The following is a 24722-nucleotide window of genomic DNA, read 5'->3' on the forward strand; positions in this document are numbered from 1 at the left end:
ATTTTAGTGTTATTGATTAACAGGTCAATCGGGTCAAACGGTTTTTTTTTTTAATATAATGAATGTTATAAAAGCTTCAAATTTTGATTATGACTTAAATAATTGTTTTGAATGAATACTTTTTTTGTAAAGTATGAAGAAGATAAGTTTAAAGTTAAATTAAAGCATTAAAACGCAAGAAACACTTAATTGATATTTTATTAAGAAATATAAGAAATGCCAGTACATAATTAGAAACTTGTACTTTAATGTATAGAACTTTTTTGCTTTCTTTTTTTTAATTACGAACATATATATATATAAATTTCATAACTAAAAGTAATCTTATCAATAAAAAATATATTTGTACGACTCAAAACGGTATTTAGTATAGAATTAAAAATTAAATGCAACAACTTATAAAATTTTCTCACCCTCTCTAGCATCCCTTTCTGTTATGCATGAGAAATTATGTAAGGTTAATAAAACATTAAGGACAAATAAAACGAACTTAACTTTGGTATATTGTAACTCATTTATAAAAATAAATTCAATTAAAGTGATTTAATTTACAAACCTATAGATATGTAGAAACAAGAAGTCAAATAGCTTGTTTCTTTTAGAACTATGCTATAGCAAAATTTTTTTTATACCGTTTTTGAGTTTTTTATTTAGTTGTCAAAAAGAAAAAAAACAATTGTTTAAAGACTGATTAAGAAAAATTAAAATTTCTGAGAAAATGCACGTTTTACTATTTTTTTTTAATTTAAAGACTTTTAAAATGTTGTTTATTGAAAGATAAAAAAGTGATAAAAAATTTAGTTTAAGGATCTGGTGTACGAAAAACCTTTTGGTTATCGAGTCATACGCCCTAATACAGTTTAATATCTTGTCAACAAATAAACATTTATAAGGAACTTAGAAGTATCAAAAGAAGAAAAACAGAAAATTATATGCAAATTGCACATATAAAAAAAACATGTTCATTTAAGTTTACTTCAAATCTAAATGTTTATAGCTATAGACCTTAAAAGGTAAACAAGTGGTGTGCTACTCGATAACCGAAAGGTTTATTTGTGCACCAGGTCCTAGGACCAAATAATTTGAGCGTTTTTTTTTTTTGTCGTTCTATAAATAGAATATATATAAAAGTCTCTCTACTTAAACTTTAAAAGAGTTCTGTTGAAAATTATTTAGATGTTTAAAGAAGCTTTTTTATGTATCTATACTTATTTTCATACCGCGTAAATACTGGTTTAATTACTCACAAGTTTTGTATGCTCAGTAGTTGGATATAGTGCTATCAACGATACTCTTACCTAGTACTTTTGTAACAGTTCTTTAGATTAAGTATAGTTTGAAATCGTTTACAAAAAAAATTGCTAAATTCAATTTTAAAATTTTATAAATAAGCATTTTTATTTATATCTTATATAATATGAAAGTTTTGCAAATGACTTTGAATTTTTTTTTATCTCTTAAGAGCTTAATTAGATTCTATAAATTTTGACAAATTTAACTTACTAGTTCGTTACATAATATTGTTAAAAGTTTATATTCTAAGAAATTTTAGGTTAAATTAATAATTTTGTTCATTTTGCTATATTTGCAAGCTTAGATATCATTTGGCTACATTTCCGTACTATAAAGATGGGTGCACGACTATTCAAATTCAGACAATTCAAACTCCGACGATTCAAATTCTTAAAAAAAAATTGAAACGGCCACAAATAAAAAAGTAATGTATATTTGTAAAAAATGAATATACATATGTAGGTTATATTAATATCTACAAGCAATTTTTTCTTTAAAAAAAATAAATTTTTTTTGAGATATAGCTTAAATAAAGTAAAAAACATAGTTGTTTTTATTAATTTTAAAATATTTTGAAAAATATTTAAGATTTGCCAAAACAGAAAAAGTAGCTTGTAGATAATAATAAGATTTACATATACATTATTATTTTTTAGAGTTATAGTATTTTTAATATTTTTTTAAGAATTTTAACTGTCGGAATTTGAGTTGTCCGAGTTTGAATTGTCGTATAACCTACAAAGATAAACTATAAATCAAATTTCAAAGAATATCACTTATGTTAAATCTTCCTTTAATTTAGCAATTATGAAACTTAGAACATTCTTACTTTATTTGTCAAGAACAGAACCATATTAATAAAGATGTAAAAAACCATCGCTTACAAAACCTTATTCAAAAATACCCTAGACCTAGATGGTGTCTAGTGTTTAAAAAAATTCATAACCTCCATTGAACTATTGGCTACAAAGTTTTAACAATTTTCTAAAATATGCCTATGTTATAGAAAAATTGCAAAATATATATGTATTATACCCTATATATTATAAATATTTAACCAAGTCTAAGTAAAATAAAAAAAAAGACCTTCCGATACTTCGGTAAAACACCCAAACATTCGTCTTTAAATTTATGAATACAAAAATAAATACTTGTATAGATGCTGTGTTTAAGAATTTCTTTAGAAAATAAATATTATTATTGTTTGGTGTAAAGAACTGAAATTTTTCTCAAATATTTAGTATACGCATTTCACATAAGCTACGCACTTTTACCTGGGTTCAAAAAAATTATCTAATCCGATATTCCTAATTTCTTATTTTATTTTTGTACACAAACTGTAATACATTTACTTTCTTTTTTAAATTACAGTTAAATTAATTAAGATAAATTTGTTAAAATATAGTCAGTAGCTAACCGTTACAAATCTAAAAATTAAAAAAATTGTACTGCGAACAGTAATAATATCGGTAAAAATAAGAACATAAAAATTAATTAATAATTTTCTACACATTACAAAATCATAGATTAAATGAAGTTTTAGAATACGTTTGAAAATATTTTTTTGAATTATTTTATATTATCAGTACTAATCTAACTATAACAGAACAAAACTAAACTTGCAAATAATATAAAAAAAATATTTTTTTTTTCAAAAAACGTAATTGCTTAAAAAATGGAAACTTTCTTCTATAAAAAGAAACTTAAACGAAAAACTGTAAAAGTTGATAGAATTTAGTTAAGCTTTATTTGATTTGCGAATAGCTTTTTATCTATTCTTATTACTGAATCATTACAAAAGTCAACTGTACAAAATATAAAGGAACATACAAAAATGTACAGAACTCATATTCATTCATATATAGTAGCTATACTAAGACTTTGAATAAGTAGTTCAATTAAAGTTTATATGTTGCATTATAGTAATTTAGTATCTTGGTCTTTTAATTTTCTTTAAAAAATTCTTAAATAACTTAAAGTTTTAGATTTTACTTAATTAAATTAATTAAATCCCTTTCATGCCTAAAAAACAAGTTTTATTGCATTATAAACATTGCACTTAATTATAAATTTCCTTTAATTTTAAGCATCAAAAGTTTTCAAATTAATTCAGATGCTTTTACAAACTGAAAATTAGTTTTATGTAAAAATTTATTTATAACAAAAAAAATCTTTGACATTTCATATTTTACTACTCCAGTTTTATTTGTAAATTTTCAAGTATTTATAAAAACTTTTACTTTGTTAATTTAAAACTTTTTCAAGCTGCTTAATTTTAATGGTAAAATAACTGAATACAATCCAATAAGTAGCAAACAATAGCGCATTATTGCACTACAGTAATTTTGTTCGATATTTTTTATGAATTAAATTAAAGTCAAAAAAAATTACAAACATTTAAAAGTACATACAGTAACCAGCAACTTAGGTACGCTCTGCCGGTTCAGTACGCACTTTTTTAGCCAAAAAACGCTGTGTTCAAAATAGGTTTTTTTCTTTTTAGAAATCAAAATCCAAACCTAAAAGTAATAAAACAAAAATATTACGTTTTAAATTAATTCTTACTGTATAAAATTTTAATAAACTAAAGCTAAAGGAACCAGAAAAAAAATTATGAAGTTATAAATTGCATACTAAATCAATTATTGAAACAAACATATTACAGTTTGATTACTTAACGAAAACAAAGAACAATGCAATTTAAATTGACATACCCAATGATTGAAAAAGTCGGATAAAAAAGTGTTTATAAGATCATAAAAGTTTATAAAAAAAATAATGAACAGTGCTGTTAACATTTACATACACCATGATTAAAACATAAACGTTTAAAGCGTATAATTATCTAAATTAAAGTTTTTAGATAATGAGAGTAATAAAGAGTTTAATTGACATTTACAGACCTCATGAATCAAAAAGAAATCTAAAAATTGTGTTAAAATGCGATATTAATGAAAATAAAAAGTACTTAAATTGTCATTTACATACTCCATGATTGAAACGTAAACTTAAAATGCGTTTAAAAAATAATTTTGATAAAAAAGAATATTTATTAGACTTAATGTAGGTAATTAATTACCGAAATTTTTTAGGTACGCACTACCGGTTATATACGCGTTTTTGTGTTGTGTTAAAAAAAGCGTATCTAAGCAGCAGGTCATTAACATTATAATATAATACGCTTAAAGTTCACTATCGTTTTTCATAACAGCTTCCTGAAAAAGTGTTTTTGATTTTACAATTAGAGTTTACCGCGGTACTGAAATGTTGGCACACGTTTTTATTTAAACAATTTTCTCCGCTGTGATTTTTGATTTCGATCCACTCGAGTTTACAAAGCTCACAAGAATTGTTCAATATTAAATCACCAATAGCTACTCGAACTATTGACCATTTTATTATAAATTTGATTTTTTTATCCTTAAGATGCCATATGTATTTCGCTAAAGTCGTAGTGTGTCGACGGTCAATATTTTTGAACGAGTAAAGATGTTGTAGGTATCTTTTTTTAAAAACTTTTCCAGTTGATCCAATGTAAACTTTTTCGCCGTCTTTAGAAGTTACAACAGCTTTGTAAATAACTTTTGATAGCTGACATTTTGAGTTTACTGGGCACTCTGTTTTCTTTGCACAGTTGCAATAGTCTTCTGTTTTATCAGTGATGGCTGTCTGTAGACAATCTTTTAGCTGTTTTTGACTTCTTAGTATCATAAGTAGTTATTTTTTAAAAATCTTTTAACTGAACTTGTTTCAAAAGTTTAAACAGTTTGTCTAAAAACTTTCTTGGTTAACTTTAAAATAGTCAATAGACATGTTTATTTGCTTCTAAATAGTACTTACAGACGAACAAGTTGCTGGTAAACAATTCTTTTTCGTTTATCATTAATAAAGATATGTATGATTCACAAAATTAATTGAAGAAGCTTAAAAATAGCTCAAAGTTTTTGAGATGTACCGATAAATTTTAGTCAATTTATATCGATTCAATGTAAATATATTTAAATAGTTAAATACGTTGTTTTAATTATACTATTTGTTCTATTTGTAGAAAAAATACTTTTTAGATAACCTAATTGTTAAAAAAATTCTTTTGGAATTTAAATGCTTTTATTAAGTTGAACTCTTTTATTGCCACAAATATAAAAGCTCTAAGTTGTTTTCATTTTTTTGAAGATTTTTTAAAAACGATAATACTTCTTTATAAAAAGTAAGCCAATGTTTGATTTTATTTTCCTTATAACTATTTCTTATGAATATAAGTTTCGCGCAATCAACAATAATTAATGAACTTTACCGCAAGATCAACAACAACAGCATCCGAGATATCCTACGACCGGTTATTGATGGGGAGAAACATCTCAACAATGTTGATGATGGCCGTAATAACTACTAGTTAAAAATGATCAAACGAGCGCAGACTATAATCTCACAATAAGCTGACAATGTCTGAGACGTTGGGCTGTGAACGATTTAGCTGTGTCAATTTTTCAACTTTACCCATAAACGGTCGCTTCAGTACTTCGCACTTAATCCCGCTTGGTTAAGATCACAATAGCGGTTTCTCGCAACTATGCCTGCCTGATGAGTCCTAATTAGGACGAAACCGGTCGTAGGATGTCTCGGATGTTGTTGTTTTTGATCTTGCGGTAAAGCTCATTAATTAATATAAATGTAAGTTAATGAATGTATTTTAGTAAAAAAAATACACGAGTACAATTTTTTTAATTTTACATTAAGTCGCTAAATATCATATATTAAAATGTAAAAATTATTTTACTTAAGCTTTGTATAACTAAATTCTACTGAAAAAAGATTTTTAGGAATAGCCTGTATTGTTTATTAACTTAAGTTACAAAAAAATATTACCTAAATTCAAGATTTCTATATAAGTTAGTTATAAACAAAAACTGTAACAACTTTTATGCTGTTTAAAGCTCTGCTTTAACGATATATGCCTAAAACAAATGATAAAATTAGTTAACAAACATTTATATTTTCTAATTTTCTCATTTCGCGACGAAAATAAAGTTAACTATAAAAACTATTTAAAAAGTTGACTAACATATTGTTACCAATTATAAATTTTAGTCATATCTCAGTTTTAAAATACATTAATGTTTTAAACGTAACTAAAACGTATAGTTTTTATTAATCAATTAAGTTTAAGTTTAAGGTCATATAATCCTATCGCGTTGACATTATTTTAAGTTGTACACTACTTTAACGCAAATATACAAAATCTAAAACAATTTTTTAAGTTTTTTAAAAATTGTATTTTACGTTTTTTTTTTTTAACTTTAACCATTTACCGTGTTCAAAAAGTTTTTAAGAAACATTAAAACAATTTGTTTACTAACTTTTAAACTGTTTTTATTTAAGTAAAACCTTTAGCCTTTTTTCTTACTTTTTTTTTGTAAAAGTTTTGAAAGTTTTTAAGGAAATATTTATTTATACTTAATATAATTTAGAACTTTATGATTATTAAAATTTTTTTATAAACTTTATTATTTTTCAACACATTTTGATAATTTTGGGCAGCTAGTTTTTATCGAATTTAATTTCACAAAACCTTTAAATAAAAACTTTAATATATCCGCTAGTTAATAATATTAAGCTTTTTTAGAAATACAAAAGTTAATAAAAATATAGTTAATTATTTTTTAGTTTTCCACTTGAACTAAAATTTAAAACACTTTTTAGTATTTGTATAAACATATTTTAAAAATAAAGAAGTATCAATTTTATGGATGTGTTTTTTGAAATTTCAGTACTAAATTTTTTTTTGACCAATATAGTTTTAACATATACCAATGTTTTGTAATTGATATGTTCTTTCTAATTTTTTTTAACACATTAAATGCAAAATAGTTTCGTAATGCAATATTAAACAAATTCTCTAAAATTATTGTACATTACAACATTATAAAGGTTAAGATATGAAAAAAGTACAAAAATTTAACATAATAACTTGCTTTAAAACAAATAGCCGTGCGTATTATGTTGATAAGCGTATAATGAAAGATTTCTTACTAAAATTAAAAAAACACAAAAGCTATTTATTTTAACTCTTCATGTAAAGTTTGTATCCGAAGAAAGGTTGTTTGTGAAAATACTTGCCGTAATTCAAACACACGGCATTTTAGACTGAACCTCTGCTCATGTGTAACTACAACTTTTTTTTTAATGTTTGTCCCTTTTATACAAGTTTTATTTGTTTAACTTTTCAACTTTTTAAAATAAAATGTTTAAAGTATATGGGTGTTTTTTACTTTACTTTAAGATAGCAAGATACTCGTATCTTATAATCTTATCTTTTATAATAAACTAGAAATATAACTTTGACACTAAATATATAAGGAAAGCTAGAACTCTCATTTATTGCACTTAAATTAGAATACACACTACTTTTGTATGATTTGTCGAAACTTTGGTGTGTTTTCGTTTTATTTTGTTTGGTCAACTTCCTTTCGTTGAGTTTTTTAAGCCTTATGTTTAATTTTGCAAGCATCAACTTAAACTCAAAAACATCTTGCTCACGACCAGAGTGGCAAATATATTTTGAAACTTTATATTTTTGGCTGTTTTGTGAAGTTGTAGCCACACCCGCTATGTTTGTTATATTAGAGCTTAATAAACTAGTGACAAAACTTTTTGTTTCAGAATGTTGTACACAAGTAGGTTTCAAGTTTGAATTTTGGATAAGCTTTGACAGTATGTGTTTGTTGATCCAAAGGAAACGACCATCACTATTAAAAGATTCGCTTTTTTCAATAAAATCTAATACTTTTAGTTGATGTAGACTATGATTTTCGTGTGAAGTTAATAGTATTTTTTCGTTTCTTACAGGTGTTTCAGATTTTCCATATAAACTAGAAAACTCTTTTTCAGAATTGGATAAGCCCAAGTTTATAAAGTTGCATTGTCCTTGTTTTATTCCAAGCTGAAGAAATCTATCTGAAGTTTGTGTTGAGCAGCTCATTACATTTAAGCCAACACTGTAATTACGCATAGATGTCATCACAGATTTGTCAGCTTTTTCATATGAATGATTGTGCTCTGCTTTGCTATGACTTAATGTTGTATGATGTTCAGAAAAGTTTGATGCAGGAGTTTGACTAGTGAGAAAGGCGGCAAGTTTGTTTCTGTGTTGAGAAATAAAAAAGTTCTTATTTAGGCTATCCTCATCTAAGTAGGTTGTATTACTGTTTACTGACGGGTTCTCATTTGCTGAATATTCTCTTGGCGGCAGCTGGCTCACGAACAAGGCTGCAAGTTTGTTATTAGTGTGTGTTTTGTTACTACTTACGTTTTTGTCTGCTTCACTTTGTAAATTGCTGTGTTTTGAAGCGTTAACATGATGTCTAGAAATTTCTGACTTTTCATTACTATTTAATAAACTTGGTGCTACTTTTTCTGTTTTGTTTAGGTTCGGAAGAAAAAAGTTATCACTTTCGTTTAATAGATCTACGCTAGCTCGTCTTCTTTTGTGAACTTGTTCGCTTTTGTGACTACTTTCGGAAAGAAAGTTTGAGTTGTTTTTTAGTTCGGCTAACTTAGGTTTTTTCAGCGCGCTTTTATCATTTTCTAAATGAATATTTCTGTAAGTGTGACGATCAATAAAAATGTGTGAATGATGAATTGACAAACTTGACTCAGCACTATCGGAGTCTTGGTCAAGTGTAAAATGGTTTAAAAGCATTTCATTGTTATGATTTTCTTCTTGGTTGTGCTTTTTGGAGATAACATGTTTAAAGTGGTCTACTCTTTGTTCGTGATGAAGTGGAAAATGGTGCAAAAATAAGTCATGGTTGTGTTTTTCTGAATTATCAGTTTTACAATGTATTTTGGAATCATTACTTGTGGCAGGATTTTCTTTTGAGTCGTGATGACTAGTAAGGTGGTGTAAAAACAAATCATGATTATGTTTTTCCGACACTTCATTTTTATTATGTATTTTAAAATCATTACTTGTGGCAGGATTTTCTTTTGAATCACGATGACTAGTAAGGTGATGTAAAAATGAATCATGATTATGCTTTTCTGAGACTTCAGTTTTATTATGAGTTTTAGAGTCATTACTTGTGCCAGGGTTTTCTTTTGAATTTTGATGATTAATCAAATGATGTAAAAATAAATCATGGTTATGCTTTTCTGAGCCTTCAATTTTATTATGAGCCTTAGAATCACAACTAGTACCAGCATTTTCCTTTGAATCACGATGACTAGTAAGATGGTGTAAAAATAAATCATAGTTATCTTTTTCTGAGCTTTCGGTTTTATTATGAGCTTTAGGATCATTACTTGTGCCAGTGTTTTCTTTTGAATCGTGATGACTAGTAAGATGGTGTAAAAATGAATCATGATTATGTTTTTCTGAGCCTTCAATTTTATTATGAGCTTTAGAAATATTACTTGTGCCAGGATTGTCGTTTAGTGGTTCGTGATGACAAGTAAGATGGTGTAACAATGAATCATGATTATGAGAGTTTTGCTCGTTTTGTAAAGCAGAAGATACTGAAATATTGTTAACTTTATCATCTTTTTTATCATTAATAGCTTCATGTGAAAAAGTTTTATCGACACGCTCGTTTTTGTTGTCTGACACTTTAGTATCATTATTTGGTGTTAATTTGTGGTGCTTATTCAAACCTTCATTAAGACCATGACTGTCTTTTTGCTGATGAAAATTTACGTCAACCAAGTTAGATTTATTGTTGTCATTGGAATTTTGTTCATTTTGTTTATTTAAATTTTCATTTTTTTCATGGCCTTGAAAAACATTGTGAAAAAGCAATGCAGGTAAATACCATTTACTTTCTTTGTGTTTTCCTAAGTCTTCCGACAACTTCTTTTTTTCTTTTAAAGCAGGTTTATTGTTATCGTCTGTAAGTTTTTGAACAGTATTTTCATGACTGATTTCATTTCTTCTATCATCGAAAATGTCGTATTCATTAATATCATCGTCATTAGAAGGATCATATTTTTTATTGTTAGACATCTTTATAAAAACAGTTACAACGTGACTTCATTTTCATAAAATCTAGATAAAGTTTTAATTAGCAAACTAATTACACAGTAATTATCACATAAATATAAGTATAACAAGTTTTTAATCTTAAAAAACACATGAACCCGTAGATATAAATTTAGTAGCTTAAGCATTGTGCATTAAACATTTGACAACTTGGTTTTTACGTAACAAAGCTTCGTTGATAAGCAAGCGATTTAAGCAGGTTAAAGTTTTATTTTAATAGTAAATCATACGATTATATTGTAAATATTACAATGCAAAGCTGTATTAAAATTAAAGAAAAATAATAAACTATTTTTGAAAAGATGCTGTCCTCTCTGTTTCAACTATTACGAGTAAAATAATTAAGTATATAAATCAGGGGTCGGCAGGCAGTTGGTGGTCGCGGGCCAAATTTCAAGTTTACGAAGTCCTCGCGGGCCGCAGTTTTAGTTTTAGTGACATTTGAATAATCTTTTGGTTTTAGTTTTAGTCACACGAGAGAAAAGTTTAACTTTTATTCACCTTATCATTTTAAATGACTTTTAGCTATACATAGAATGCTTATTTAAATAAACATTTATTAGAATAAAATTTACTTTGACTAATATACTTAAGTGTTAATAACTATGTACTTTCATAAGCATTAATAAGTTAAACTTAATACTTTTGTAACTTTACTAACAACCTAACTCTTTATAAAAAACAAATTTGAAAGACAATTTATGGGTAACTTTTATATATTTTTTATACTATTAACCCCTTTTTTCATATTTCTAAGAATATTTACTTAAAAAAAATATTTTTGCGTGTTAAATAGTTTACATTAATTAAAAAATTTAGTAATTAGTTAACTTAATAAAGTTAATACCTGTTTGTATTCCAGAAAGCTAGAACAAATTCTTTAACATAATTAATTCTCGAATACTTAAATAAAATATCTTATTAGTAACTAGTCTTTTACATAGTTGCCACTTAAAAAGCAAAAATGTCTGAGTTGTATCAAACCAGCCTAAGTTTATTAAAAGTTGAAAAAACTAATAAATCGTTGTTAATTAAGCTTAAATACCTAGTAAAAATATCATCATCATCAAAAAGTGCACAAAGTGTAAAAAACAAGAAAAAACTACAATAAGTAAACTACACTACAATCATAAAAACATTCTGGAAATTAAAAGATTTCTTTAAAGTGTTTGAAATAAAAGTTTCACACAAACCTAAGTTTTTAAGCTTTTAAAATAGCCTATTTGTGTAGCAACCCAGTTAAAACAAAGTTCACAGCATAAAGAAATAACGAAAGTTATTAACAGTAAATAAATTACATGCCAAAAAAACTTACAAGTCAGCTGGAATGGACAATTAAGTTTCTTAAACAATTTTAACAAAAGTATTTAACTTTATTGAGTCATTAGCAAAATAGAAAAACTTGTTTTTTATTAAGCATTATAGCAATTCTTTATCTGCAATAAGAATATTGCATTTGAAAATATTAATTGCAAAATATAAGACGAGCTACAAAAATAAAAAAAAAGTTAGATAGGAGTTATTGCGAGAAACGATAAAAAAACAAATCACCAAAATCAGTTCCAACAAAGCACAAGATTATCTTTAGTAACTACAGAATTATCAGAAAAAAATTGTTAAGGAAAGTTATAAAGTAGCAAAATTTATTATTTAAAATGAGAAAACGTTTATAATTGAAAACTTTTTTAAAGAGTTTATGTTGGTAGTAATGAAAAACTTTTGTTTATTTCTTCAATGACAACAAAAGGTCGTATTTAGGAAATGCATTAAGGTTATAAAGTCGCATAAATCAAATTAAGACTTTAATCAATATGTTAACAAGAGAACACTGATAGAAAAACTATTGCTCATCTGAGAATTTTTATTAGAGATGTTTTTACTAACTTTGACATTTTAGTAGAATTTCTTGGTTTAGTTCCAACACGAAGCACAACAATCGGTAAAATTTTACAAGTAAGCTGCAATGCACCAATACAAAGGTTTTAGAAGTACAATTCTTTCTTTTTATTTTAGTATAAAGTTTAATTAAAGTTTGTAATGTGTCTTAAAAAATATATCAATATTAAAAAACACTGTTAAGCTACTTTAGTATATTTTTTAATAAAGAAATGTTTATTTGCTAAATTTTTTGTGTCAAATCGAAATTTCATTACTTTACATTGAAAAATTGTTTGAAATTCCAGGTTTATTCAAAAAATCTCAAATTCAAGTTTTTTTCCAGAACTTTTAAGCATTAATTTTCAAGTTCAAAGCTTTTCCGGGATTCAAGTTTTTTTTGGCAACACTGATTGTTCACACTTAAATGTACACAATAATATAAATAATATATTGAATTATATCAGCTGCAAGACTTAAAATTTAACATATATTATAACTCAAACTAACACTGTGGATTGAGCAAAACATACATCATAAGTTTAATTTGCCACTCTTTCAAGCAAAAAGCCAGCCTAAGTCAACAAAAACATTTCTGATATTTTTGTATACAAAAAACAGTTCTAGCCAAAAACTTATAAAATGACTTAGTTGGCTTGAGATTTGAAGTCTACAAATAGCGATAGTCTAAGTGTGTGTCAATGTTTAGTTGTTTATTAGCTTGAATCTGAACTATTTTGATTAACAGTGTACAACCTTGATAAATTTACCATCCCTAAGTCTAGTTTATATTAATTAGGTAGCTCCAAAAATCAGCAAATGTGTGTATTGATATGCAAGGCATAAAAGTTAACTTAGTTTTACAAAAACAATGTTTGAAAAATGAAAATGTATACCTAACAAAAACTATATTAATTTATATCATATATACTCTTTTAAATGTGTCTGTACAAATTTAGATGATACATGTAGAAACAACAATGTTAGATAATTATGCATAAACTAAACTTAGACTAACTAAAGTATTAAATAAAAAGTGGTTTAAAATATGAGCATCTTTTTAAGTTGGTGTGCATATAAATTAATTTAAGTGCAAAGAAAACTTCTAAAAAATTAAAATGTGTCAAAAGAAAAATTAGAAAAACCTTATTTCTTATTACTATGTTAATTTAAATGTTTTTACAGTAAAATATAACATTTACAAATTAAAAAATCTACAAAAGAAACTTAGGTATAAAAACCTTGAAAAAGAATATCTAAGCTATAAAGAAATGACACTTTAGTTAATTACTGTGAATTACTTTTGTACAAAATGGAAAACACTTGCATTTAGTTTATTTAATAAATAGATATTATATAACTAACTTATTAAGTTCAAGCACTCTTTACACTCTTTTTTCAGATAATTACTTGCTGTTGTAAAAAAGAAGTTATTATGAAACTCAGAAAAATATCCTGTTAAAATACTAATTTGTCTTTTTCACATTTTTAAACTAAAACAGTAATTTCTTCTAATTATTTTTAAATGTTATACAGAGACTTAAAACCAAACTAATCAAATTAAATCGAGTTACCGAAAAAAATTTAACTTGAAACATATTTTTGCTCAGCGGGCCACATTTACATGCTCGCGGGCCACAAAATTTTCTTTCGCGGGCCGCATTCCAGTCAAAAAAATAATGTGCTCGCGGGCCGCAGATTTACCCTTCGCGGGCCGCAATTGGCTCGCGGGCCGCAGTTTGCCGACCCCTGATATAAATTAAAGGTACAACTTAAGTATTTTTTGAATTATAATTAGTCAACGTCAAAATAAAACTTTTTTTTTAACTCGATTTAAAATTTTTGTTTATAATTAAGTTTTTGTACACTTCATGATATTTTTTAAGGAAAACTAAATAACTAAACGACACTTACTAGTTTTCTTGCTTTAAAATACAACAATTTATAAACTTGTTGAGAATAACTTTAATAGTGATTTCGTTTAAAAGCCGTTAACAAGTAACAAAGTCCTAGCATAATGTCTGAATTGAACTAAATTCCTTTTTTGTAAAATTCATTGAATTTTAATTAGCAATCGTTTTTTGGTAGGCTAACACCTATGAATTAAAACTAGTAGTATTAAATAAAACTTAATCGTCCGTATAATTTTTCAGGTACATATTTAAAAAATATTTTATTAAAAACTTACATTAAGGTAGCTTATTTAATAGCTAGTAAATACTAACCCTTTATTATTGTATTGAATATATCATAACAGTTTTTGAATTTTTTAAATGTATTTTTGTATTGATTACAAAAATTTGAAGTTATTTAAATAACTGCTGTCCTTTCAGCAGAAAAGTTTGTTATACAGTTTTTTTTAAGGAAAGATTCTCGTTAACTTATAAAAGCCTGCTGACCGCTGACGTCAGTTTAAAAATAAAAGCTTATATGCAGAACCTTTTTTTAAATGTTATATAGACTAAGATTTTAATCTCCTTATATTCTCAATGACATATGATATGGTATAAGGTTTTTATATGCTATGAGAACATATTGAAATCGAAAAGCTGAAGTTTCGCAGATATTCAAAATCAGATATTTGCATTTTCAATACTTATTCGCTATAAACACATTTTCGTAAAAAAATAATGGAGCTTACAATTCTTATTCAATTTAGACAAAAAACATCTCAAACGATTTGTCTAGCTTTTTGGATATGACTTTTTTGGTTTGGATTAAATAAAAACATTAAACAAAATTTTGTGACCTAAAAATTCAACTTTTTTTTTTGTTTATTCTATATAAAACAAGTAAGTTTCGTAAAAAAATAATAGAGCTTACAATTCCTTTTCATTTTAGATTGCAGTCAATTGGTTTTTCATAAATCAACTTATTGTAATCAGGATAAAGTATTGATACATCTTTTTAAATGCTAAAATAAGACTTTTCTTTGCTTACTAAAAGTTTTCAAACTACGATAGACAAAACAATATAGGTTTTTTTAAATTATAACTTTCTTAATGTTGCTAAGAGTGTGATTTTACTTATTCTTTAAAAATAAATGGTTTGCTTATCCAAAAACTTTAACAAAAGTAATCTTTGACGAGTAAAAGTTATATAAAATTTTAAATATAATCAAGAATAAAATCAGTCTAATATAGTTTTATACGAAGTTCTTAGTTTAAAAAAAATTAGATCTTTATAAAAAATAGATAATCTTAATAGAGATTAGAACAGTTCGTTGGATTATTTAAGAACAATTTATTCAGTGCTCAATTTGTTGAACTGTATTGGATTTATTAAAAACACCGTAGAACTTTGTTACTAGTTAAGAGAGAAATGTGCGTCAGAAGAAATTGGGTACTGAGAAAATAGCTGAAATGTATAGTTGTAATTTAAAACTGTTTAGCTAAAATTGCACGAAAACACAAAATTGCACGATGATACTTTTGCACTAGGGGATAAATTTGCACGGGTTGAATTTTATTTTTTTAATATAACTGTTACTCCTTACCCTCGGTCGGTAGTTTTTTTTTTTGTTTGTTTTTATAATAATTTTTATAAGATACTTTTTTATTTTTACAATCACTGTTGCCCCTAACCCTCGGTCAGTAACTTTTTTTTTCTTGTTACTTTATATTTTAGTTATTTTTACTCTCGTGCAAAGCTGACTTTTGTTGCAAAATTTTCTTCGTGTATTTTTAACCCGTTCCCAAAATAGTATGCTGTTTTTATAAATTAATAGTACTCACAGTCAATCCCAAAAGATAAATTGCAAAAATACATAAGATAGTAAACTAATTAAACAAACAGACTTTCACAAACTTTTTTTTTTCTATTTTCAGGCAGACCAAACAATTAATTCACAATTTGCTTTAACTTATTTAACAAAGACAGTGAAACTAAAAAGTTATATATTTACAATTTTTCTATATTAGAAACCAAGAAGTATTAAAACTTATTAATTAGAAAAATATGGGCAATTAAGAAACAGCAGTACTAGTTATCGTTGTTAAGGTACTAAATCTATTTTTGGCTTCAAATAACTTTTGTGCATTAAAGTATTTTCATGTATTGTTTAACTATCAATATAAAACACTTAATATCCAACATTACAATTTATTTTACACAACATAACAAAACTTATTTTTTAAGCTCAAAATAGGCTAGAAAATATTTTAGTTACGTAGTATCAAAGTATAATAAACAGTTTGAGCAAGTCATCAAAATTTTTCTGTCAATGTACCACAACCACTTAGTTCTACTTACAAACTTTTTGCACACTAGTGTTATTATTGTTTAAAGTTACGTTTTTTAAATTGCATTTATGTGAAATTGTGTTAACAATTCAAAAAATAGTGTATATCGTTACTAGTTTAAATCGATAGAATTTACTTTTATATTACATGCAATATATTATTCCATTACAAGTTAAAATTGTAAGATATCCAGCTTCTTTAAAGGCTTGAATTTAGCAGAATTGGGTGTCATATTTTTTAACTTATTATATATGTACAAATATTTAGAATTTATTTATAAGCTAATTTTTTTTAGAGTTAAACTAAATTTTACAGATAAAACAAGTTATTTGTAAGTCTAACGTTTTTCTTTTGAACTTTCAGGTAAAGATTAAAAACCACTACCAAATTAACATACTATACAATATATAAATTATTAGCGAGCTGGAATAAAATTATTCGAAAAATCATGTGTTACTTTTACATGAGTCAATCACCTTTTACTTTAAATCATTATTGTCAAATTAAATTTATAGTACTTGAGTAATAAAAATTTCTTTTAACTATTGAAATCAACTTTTTAACTTTCTCTGAAAAAAATTATAAAAAATGTAAAAACCAAACTATTCACAAATATTTTTATAACAACTGAGTATAATTAAAAGTCCACTTGAATGTATAATACTTCAAGTACGTGGTTTACTATGTTTGTACGATCAAAGTTCAAACTAATAATCGATATTTAAATTTTCTATAAAAGTATTCTTGTTTTCCACATCACCTACATGTACAATAAAACAAGTATTCACAACATACATTAAAAGATAATTAATAATGTCTATAACAGTAGTATTTACACATATGTTATTTTAATTAATAGTTTAAAACAACATATTTACAAAATATACAATATTCATATATAAAAACAAAATTGATTATAATTTTATTGATTAATAAATGATTGAAAAAGAGTAAACTATAGTACTGGCAAATTGAAGAAATTAGTATGAGGTTTGAAAAATTGCATCATGGATTGAAAAAAATTGGCTCCTAATTAACGACTTCAGATATTAAATAAAATGCTGCATCGAACTTTAACTGCTAGACTGATGACTGGAAAGAGTAAATTTTTGTTTAAATTAAAAACTATTTTTCAAAAGACAAAAATGAAAAACAGCTTGAATAAAAAGCAAATTGAAACTCTTAAAAAATAATATTATGTAACTACGTTTACAAAAATTATCCTTTTTAAAATGTACTTTTAGATAGTATATTTTTTTGTTAATATTAATTAACAATGATAATTAAAACAAGCAAAATAAAAAATATAGGCTAATTTCAATACATTTTGTTATGTATAATTAATTTGTAACATTTTATTAATTTGAAATTTGTTTGACTTCTACAAATATACCTTAAAGACTTTCATAATGGACAAATCACTACCTTTGCGGAAGATCAATATTTAGATCTTTAAAATATCAATATAATTATCAAGCTAATTAAACTTTTTTAAACTAACTTGTTTACAGCTATAAGCCGTTTTGAATTTCAAGTAAAATTCAATTTAATATTAAGGTTAAAGATAAAAAATGTCATTTAAAATCTAATGAAATAAAACTACTTTTATATATTTTAGAACTTAAAAAATATGAAAAAACAACTTACTTGAGAACTCTTGCTGTCTGAGCAAGCCCTGTAATTCCGAGGAAAACATTACATGAGCAAAGAAAATAGTTTACAGGTATAATTACCAAACAATACCTAGCCCAGATAAAACCAGTGACTAATAAAGATAAAGATTGGTTTAAACTGATGTTTTCAACAGGACGGGCTAAATCTGACATTCCAGCAAAAACTAGTCCCTGTATGGAAATAGAATCTTAACAATCAAATTATCTATATACATACAAATATAATATATTATTTGTATATAATAAATAATTATATACAAATATAATTAAATTTGTATATTTTTTAAGTAAATTTTACTGTTAAGTAGTAGCGATACTAACATAATTCATTTGGAAAAAAATAACAACAAAAAGTTTTTTATACAACTTATTTCGACAACTATTTACCATTTATTGTTATAAGACACTGTTAAATATAAAATAATATGTTAAAATTAAACTATAAAATTTAGCTTATTATTTTATAACTTACCCACTTGATAACAGGACACCAAAAATGAATAGTTCGTGGACCTGTGGTACAATGAAATTTTCAGAAAATATTGGTAGAAAGAGAATTTTTAATAAATATGTATATAATAGTTATGTAATAAATAGTATGTTTTGTTGAAATAACTATTATAATACACTTTAAATATTATATTTTATCTTTGTACTTCTAAGAAACTTATAAAGCAGTTACACCTAGTTTATTTATTTAAAAAATATATATCACTAAATTATTAACTAGTAATTATGTTGAAAGCAGTTAAAAAAAGACACCACATAGGTATTTCAACTTTAAATATATATGATTGAAAATAATATATTGAAACATCATTTCTAAAATGCTATTATTTCAAGTAAATTTGTATTTATTCATTGTACAACTTGTAAAAGTAAGTTTATAAAAGACTGTAATTCAATTTTTATGTACTTGATAAACAATAATAATTTGAGTGAGTCAAGTATTACTTTCAAAAATCTAACAAAATAAATACTGATGCATATTTAAATTAAAATATTATTAAGCATAGTTATGTTACTTAATTGCTAAAAATAACTATACTGATTTTATTGGTGTGGTGAGTTTTTAAAGATACATCTAGTCAAGGTATTAGCAAAAAAACAAAAGTTTTCTTATAAGAATTATGTGGGAGAGTAAAAACTTCATGTTTCATTTCATTCAATTATAAAGCTATAGACCGTAAATTTCCAATAAAGGTAATTTGATATTTAAAACTTATGTAAATTAAATTAATATATTTTTCCAAAAACTCTGATTGTATTAAAGCAAATCTAAAGGTGTATAAAGCAATAATACTTCCTGTAAAAAAAATTAAGTTAAGTATTTAACAAAATCTAAAAAAATTAAAAAACTATTCAAAAACTGCAGGGAAGAAAAGATTGACTTAGATTTATTTCTATTTATAAATGCTAAAAAAACCTCAGTTATCAAAATAAAATATTAAAAATAATTAGTTTTAATCCAACCTGCAGGATGATTCCACTTTATTTTTAATGCAGGAGACAGTCTAGACTGAATTCTAGAGTCTACACTCAAGACAAAGCGTCTTAAAAAAGCAGACATAGTATTCTTATTCTTAAAAAATACAAATTTCTAATAAAAACACATTTTCATTAGTACCCATTAAAAACCAAAATATAATTTAAAAAAATTGAAGACTCACCCTAGCACCAAATTTTTAATTAAGTTAAGAAATTTTTTTATTATCAATAGCTGCTTTTAGAGCATCAAAGTATTTTAGTAAGATGTCATAGTAATTTTATCATTGGAATAAATAATAGACATTTGTCTTAGCAGCTTTTAATAAATTAAGGGTAGTGTAATAAACATGAAGAATGCTTTTAGAAATTACATATTATTTGCAGACAAAAAATAACTAGAAATATTATCTTAATAATAGACACTTTTATATAATGATTATACTACAATATAAACATTAAATAAGACTGTGTTTAAATTTTGTAGTGTGAATAAAACTATTTTTGTTTAATTTAATAATGATTAAATCAGTAAAACACTGTTTATTCAAACATGTTTTAATACAAAGTTTAAAACAGAAGTGCAAAAGTTCACTTTAAAGTACAAATCTTCAAAATAATTAGTCTCTCAGTAGAATCATCAAAAAATACAATCAGAAAATTTTGTCAAAACTAAATTCACTGGTCTTCATCCATTTAAATAAATCAATTACTCATCTTCACTTGATTCTGGTAAAACAACTAATAATTTTTGAACAAAATTTGAGCAGGTAGTTGTTAATGTTTTACAAAAAGCAGGAGTATACCTACCTTTGTTATACAGAAATATAAAGTACAATGGAAAACCAGTGGCCAAGAGGGCTGTACCTATAAGACTTTTAATTAATGCATCATAAAATGGCACCACAACTAAGACAACACAAAATCCTCCAAAGAGAAAAGGCCAGAACAGGCTAAACTTAATTGGTCTAGGCATTTCTGGTTTTTTGAATCGCAAATAAATCTGTCCAAAGATGGATAATCCAACTGTGAGCCAATACATAAAGCTATAGTATTCAATTAATTCAAAAACATCTTCAACAAATAAGTAAAAAAGTGTCAAAGTACCAGTAAGAAATAAACTAGGAACAGGAGTAAAGCTTTTAGGACTAACCATTGAGAATATGTTTGGCAGATGATTTTCTCTGGCGCCAACAAAATACAAACGAGAAGAAGCATAAAAAGAAGAGTTTAATGCACCAAAGCAAGACATGGCAACAAAAATTGACATAATCCATCCATAGCTTCCCATCGTTTTAGTTGCAAAAGTTAATGCAACTGCATTGGAGTTTACCATTTCTTCAGATGAAAGAACCACATAGTATGCTACATTAGCAAGTAAGTAAACAATAGTACAAAGAGGCATTGAAATGTAAATTGCCATTGGAAGATTTTCATATGGATTTTTTAGTTCTTCTACCATGAAGTTTAGAGTATCCCAGCCAGCATATGAATACAAACCTAAATAGAGGGACATTACTATTCCTTCAGATGTCCATGTTGTTCCTTTCCAGGGATCTGCTAGAGCACCTGTACTAACACCATCCTGAGAATAAGTTACCAAACCAGCAATCATGATGACAATTAATGCAAATATCTTAGCGTAGGAGAAAGCATCTTGAATTCTAGTTGCTATTCTAACACTTTTTACATTCATTGCTAAAATAAAAAGGCAGCATGCAGCAGCAACTAAGCGTACAGCAATAATTGGAGGATCACATGTATCAAAAAAAGGTTTGATCAAATATTCTGAGAATGTTACTGCAATAGCAGCTTGTACAGTTGGTTCAATAATAAGCACAGACAACCATAACCTCACAAACCCCAACATTGGTCCAAAAGAGTCTTTAATGTATGAATAACTAGCTCCTGATTTAACAATTGTTGTTCCAAGTTCTGCATAACAAACTGCTCCTACTAATGATAAAACACCACTTACAGTCCAAATAATTAAACTAGCTGCTGGTGAACCTATATATTCATGTACACCTTTTGGTGTAAGAAAAATTCCAGAACCTACAATGTTACCAACCACCATAGTTACTCCATTTAAAAGAGATAACCTTTGTTTCATTTTAACTTCATTATTTTCTTTTACTATGTCTTCAGTCATTATGATACATGTAAAATTTAGTTTTGTCAGTAAAATATCTATAAAAAACAATGAATTTATATTATATAGTTAAGAGTAATCAATAAATAAATACTTTTATAAACAATAAATGTAATGAATTATAAATAATACACTAACAATTGAAAATTATTGAGCTAAGAGCTTAATTGTAGTATCAACTGGAAAAAAACTTTTTTATTATTTAGTGCAAATCTAGCTGAAAAAAGCATCAAGAGTTGCAGATTTCTACTTTGCAGACTGAACTTGTCCCACAGCAGGTCACAGTTTGCTGACTCCTGGTTTAAAGATAGATGTTTCAATGATTTTGTTATTCACAGAATTGCCAAACACTTTATGAAAAATTGTTCAACGTTTTTTAAAAGACCATGTTTTTGATCCATTTAAAGTATAAAATAAAATTTAAAAGTAAAAAACAGTCCTAAATAGTATTACAGCATTAAAAAGATACTGTTAAGCTGCTTTAATTGTGCTTTTTAATATATAAAATTATAATATATTTTTCTAATATGAAAGATTTTTATATCTTACTGATATTTCATTACTTTACATGTAAAAACTCACTAAAAATTTCTCTAAATTTTATTTAATTTCTTTGATTTTAGGTTTTTACAGGATTTTTACCTGAATTGTCAAATTTCAGGTTTTTACAGGATTCCAGGTTTTTCTAGCACCCCTGTATTTAAGACCTCACTATTATAAATAACAATTTAGTGTGAGTTTTTAGGTATATAAGATATTCAAGTAAGATATTTCCAGAATTTTCAATTATTTTTTTAAGAAAAATAGTTTATTTTAATGTTTTTCCATAATTTTTGTTTATTCAGGCTGGCCACTGAAATTTTTTTATAAATTTTATAGGTATTTTGAATTCCTTCTGGATTTTCCCACTAAATTCCAGGTTTTTTAATGGTTAAGTTTTCTTAAACCTTATTTTCACTTTAAGTTAAATTGAATTTTGTTATGATACTAATTTATAGTTGTTAAATTCAAAAACGAGTTGAAAAACAAAAAAATCTCTTAAAATTTTATTCATTATATGTTAACATTTATTTTCCGTAAGCACATAGTTTACAAGCAACTGTTGCAATCTATAAAGCTTTTTTTTAGAGAAATTATTTAAAGTTTACATGACTGAGAGTGAGTTTCTATTTTTTGTTTAGTCTTTATTTATAGCTATTTAACTTATACAAACTTGTTAATAAACTGTTTGTTTAGTTTAAATTAGTTAAAATTACTTAGTAATTGTTTTTTCCAGTTTTTAATTGTGAGTTTTTCTTTATTTAGAGCAGGGTTTCCAAACTTTTTTTCATAAGGACCCTCATGGAAATAAAAAAAGCTATGGCCCCCTCAAACAAGATCTCCAACAAAACTACTATTAAATACGCTTAAAAGGTTTTTTTTTGCTCTTCCTCATCAATTCCAGAATATCTAGTATATATTTAAAATTATGGCCTTGTGGCTCCCACTTTTACAGCTTATAGCCCCTTAATTTTTGAAACTTTCCTATAATATCTAGTATAAGTTTCAAAACTACTATTATTTACAAAAACCCTTTTTTGCTCTTCATCATAAACTACAGAATATCTAGTGTAAGTTACTAATTATGGCCTCTTAGCCTCCTTTACACCTTATGGCTCCCTTAATTTCTGTAATGGACCCCAAGGGAGTTAAATAAAAAAATCATATTTAGGGTCGTTTGGCAAAATTATCAAAATGTAGATTTCTAAGTAAAATGGCCACCATGTTTACATTTAACTGGCCTGAGTGTATGATTGAAATAACTAATAATGAGAGTCAAAAACTGAAAAAAAAATAGTTAATCAAATTTATATACCTAAATTTACCTAGATAATAACAAGCTGGCTTGAAAAAACACTACTTAAAAAAATATTTCTAAGTTAAAAGTTACTGATTGAAAGAAATCATCTTTATTAGCCTGAGTTTTGTAAATAAATGAAAAGCACCAGAGTAAGCATGAATATTAAAAAAAAAAATTAAACTAGCTTAAGTTTATCAAAAGTTAAAACAAGCAAGATTTATTTTCTGATTAGCCTGAGTGTGTGGCAACCTTGATAATGGCTAATAGCAACATCAATTTAAGTAACTTGTTACTCAAATTATACCAAATTCTAAACTTGTCAAATTTCATTAACCAAAACTTTCAAACTACACTTTTTTTTTTTTTTTTAATTCTAGGTTAAACCGTCTCTCTGTGGTTAGCTAGGTGAGAAACTAATGGTATTCTTAAATACAATGTGTAGTTATAACTGCAAAAAAAATTAAATTGAACATCCAAGTAGGAGAGATCACAGTATTTAAGGTATTTTATTATTTGCACACCTATGAAATCATCAAATCGCGTGTTGCCACTGGTGTTAAATGAAGGGGATCATATAAGCTAGCAGCAAAAAAACTACTACAAGGATCACCATTATAAATTAAAATAAACTAGTTTTAGAACCTAAACACATGATTAATATTTTAAGTAAAAACATTAATAATAACATTTACTATTTGTTTACATTTTTACTTTGGCAGTATGTAGTTGAAGAGTTAAATTTTAGCTAATACAACATGTTAGACTGTGAATCTACTTCTTTTTTAGCTAACTTATTGTTGCATCAGGTAAAATTTGTATAAGATGTGATGAAAACGAACAAACTGGCTGATTTTAAAGTTTTTTATTTATCTTTTACGACTAAGACTATATTAGGAAAGGGTAGGCCCACGATGCACTTTTTAGATAAAAACAGACTTTTTTTATAGCAGAAAAAAAAGTAACTAAAACTTATGATATTTGTTTAATTAGAAGTTATTGCTATTGTTTTATCCAACAACTTCAGTTTTATTGTTCCATGTTTTTTTTTTTTAACTTTTGATTTAAAGTCGTACTTTTACTACTTTCTAAATTTATGTATAATAACTTCGACCTGCAAAAGTATTTTTTT

General features: G+C 25.7%; 2 protein-coding genes across 2 annotated transcripts; both read right to left on the reverse strand.

Moving 5' to 3' along the window:
* Positions 1-17350: 17350 nt before the first annotated feature.
* LOC145849256 (putative mitochondrial pyruvate carrier 2) lies at positions 17351-19712 on the reverse strand. Its single transcript, XM_082954402.1, has 4 exons — positions 19590-19712; positions 18589-18629; positions 18091-18287; positions 17351-17535 (listed from the first exon to the last, which is right to left on the reverse strand). The coding sequence occupies exons 1-4, from the start codon at positions 19684-19686 to the stop codon at positions 17517-17519; spliced, it is 354 nt and encodes a 117-aa protein (XP_082810528.1). The 5' UTR covers positions 19687-19712; the 3' UTR covers positions 17351-17516.
* A 7-nt stretch (positions 19713-19719) lies between these two features.
* Positions 19720-21836, reverse strand: LOC145849255 (Y+L amino acid transporter 2-like). Its single transcript, XM_082954401.1, has one exon. It carries the CDS (start codon positions 21751-21753, stop codon positions 20311-20313), a length of 1443 nt encoding a protein of 480 aa, XP_082810527.1. The 5' UTR covers positions 21754-21836; the 3' UTR covers positions 19720-20310.
* Positions 21837-24722: the final 2886 nt, after the last annotated feature.

Source organism: Thalia democratica, chromosome 1 (genome assembly GCF_965202585.1).
Source record: "Thalia democratica chromosome 1, ktThaDemo2.hap1.1, whole genome shotgun sequence".
NCBI classification, from domain to species: Eukaryota; Metazoa; Chordata; class Thaliacea; order Salpida; family Salpidae; genus Thalia; species Thalia democratica.

Excerpts from the sequence above, each read along its gene's own strand:
- LOC145849256 (XM_082954402.1), bottom strand. The coding sequence starts at position 19,686 with ATGTCTGCTTTTTTAAGACGCTTTGTCTTGAGTGTAGACTCTAGAATT. Across the intron at positions 18,630-19,589 it reads AAAGTGGAATCATCCTGCAG|GTCCACGAACTATTCATTTT; the intron begins GTTGGATTAAAA and ends ATTGTACCACAG. Across the intron at positions 18,288-18,588 it reads GGTGTCCTGTTATCAAGTGG|GGACTAGTTTTTGCTGGAAT; the intron begins GTAAGTTATAAA and ends ATTTCCATACAG.
- LOC145849255 (XM_082954401.1), bottom strand. The coding sequence starts at position 21,753 with ATGACTGAAGACATAGTAAAAGAAAATAATGAAGTTAAAATGAAACAA.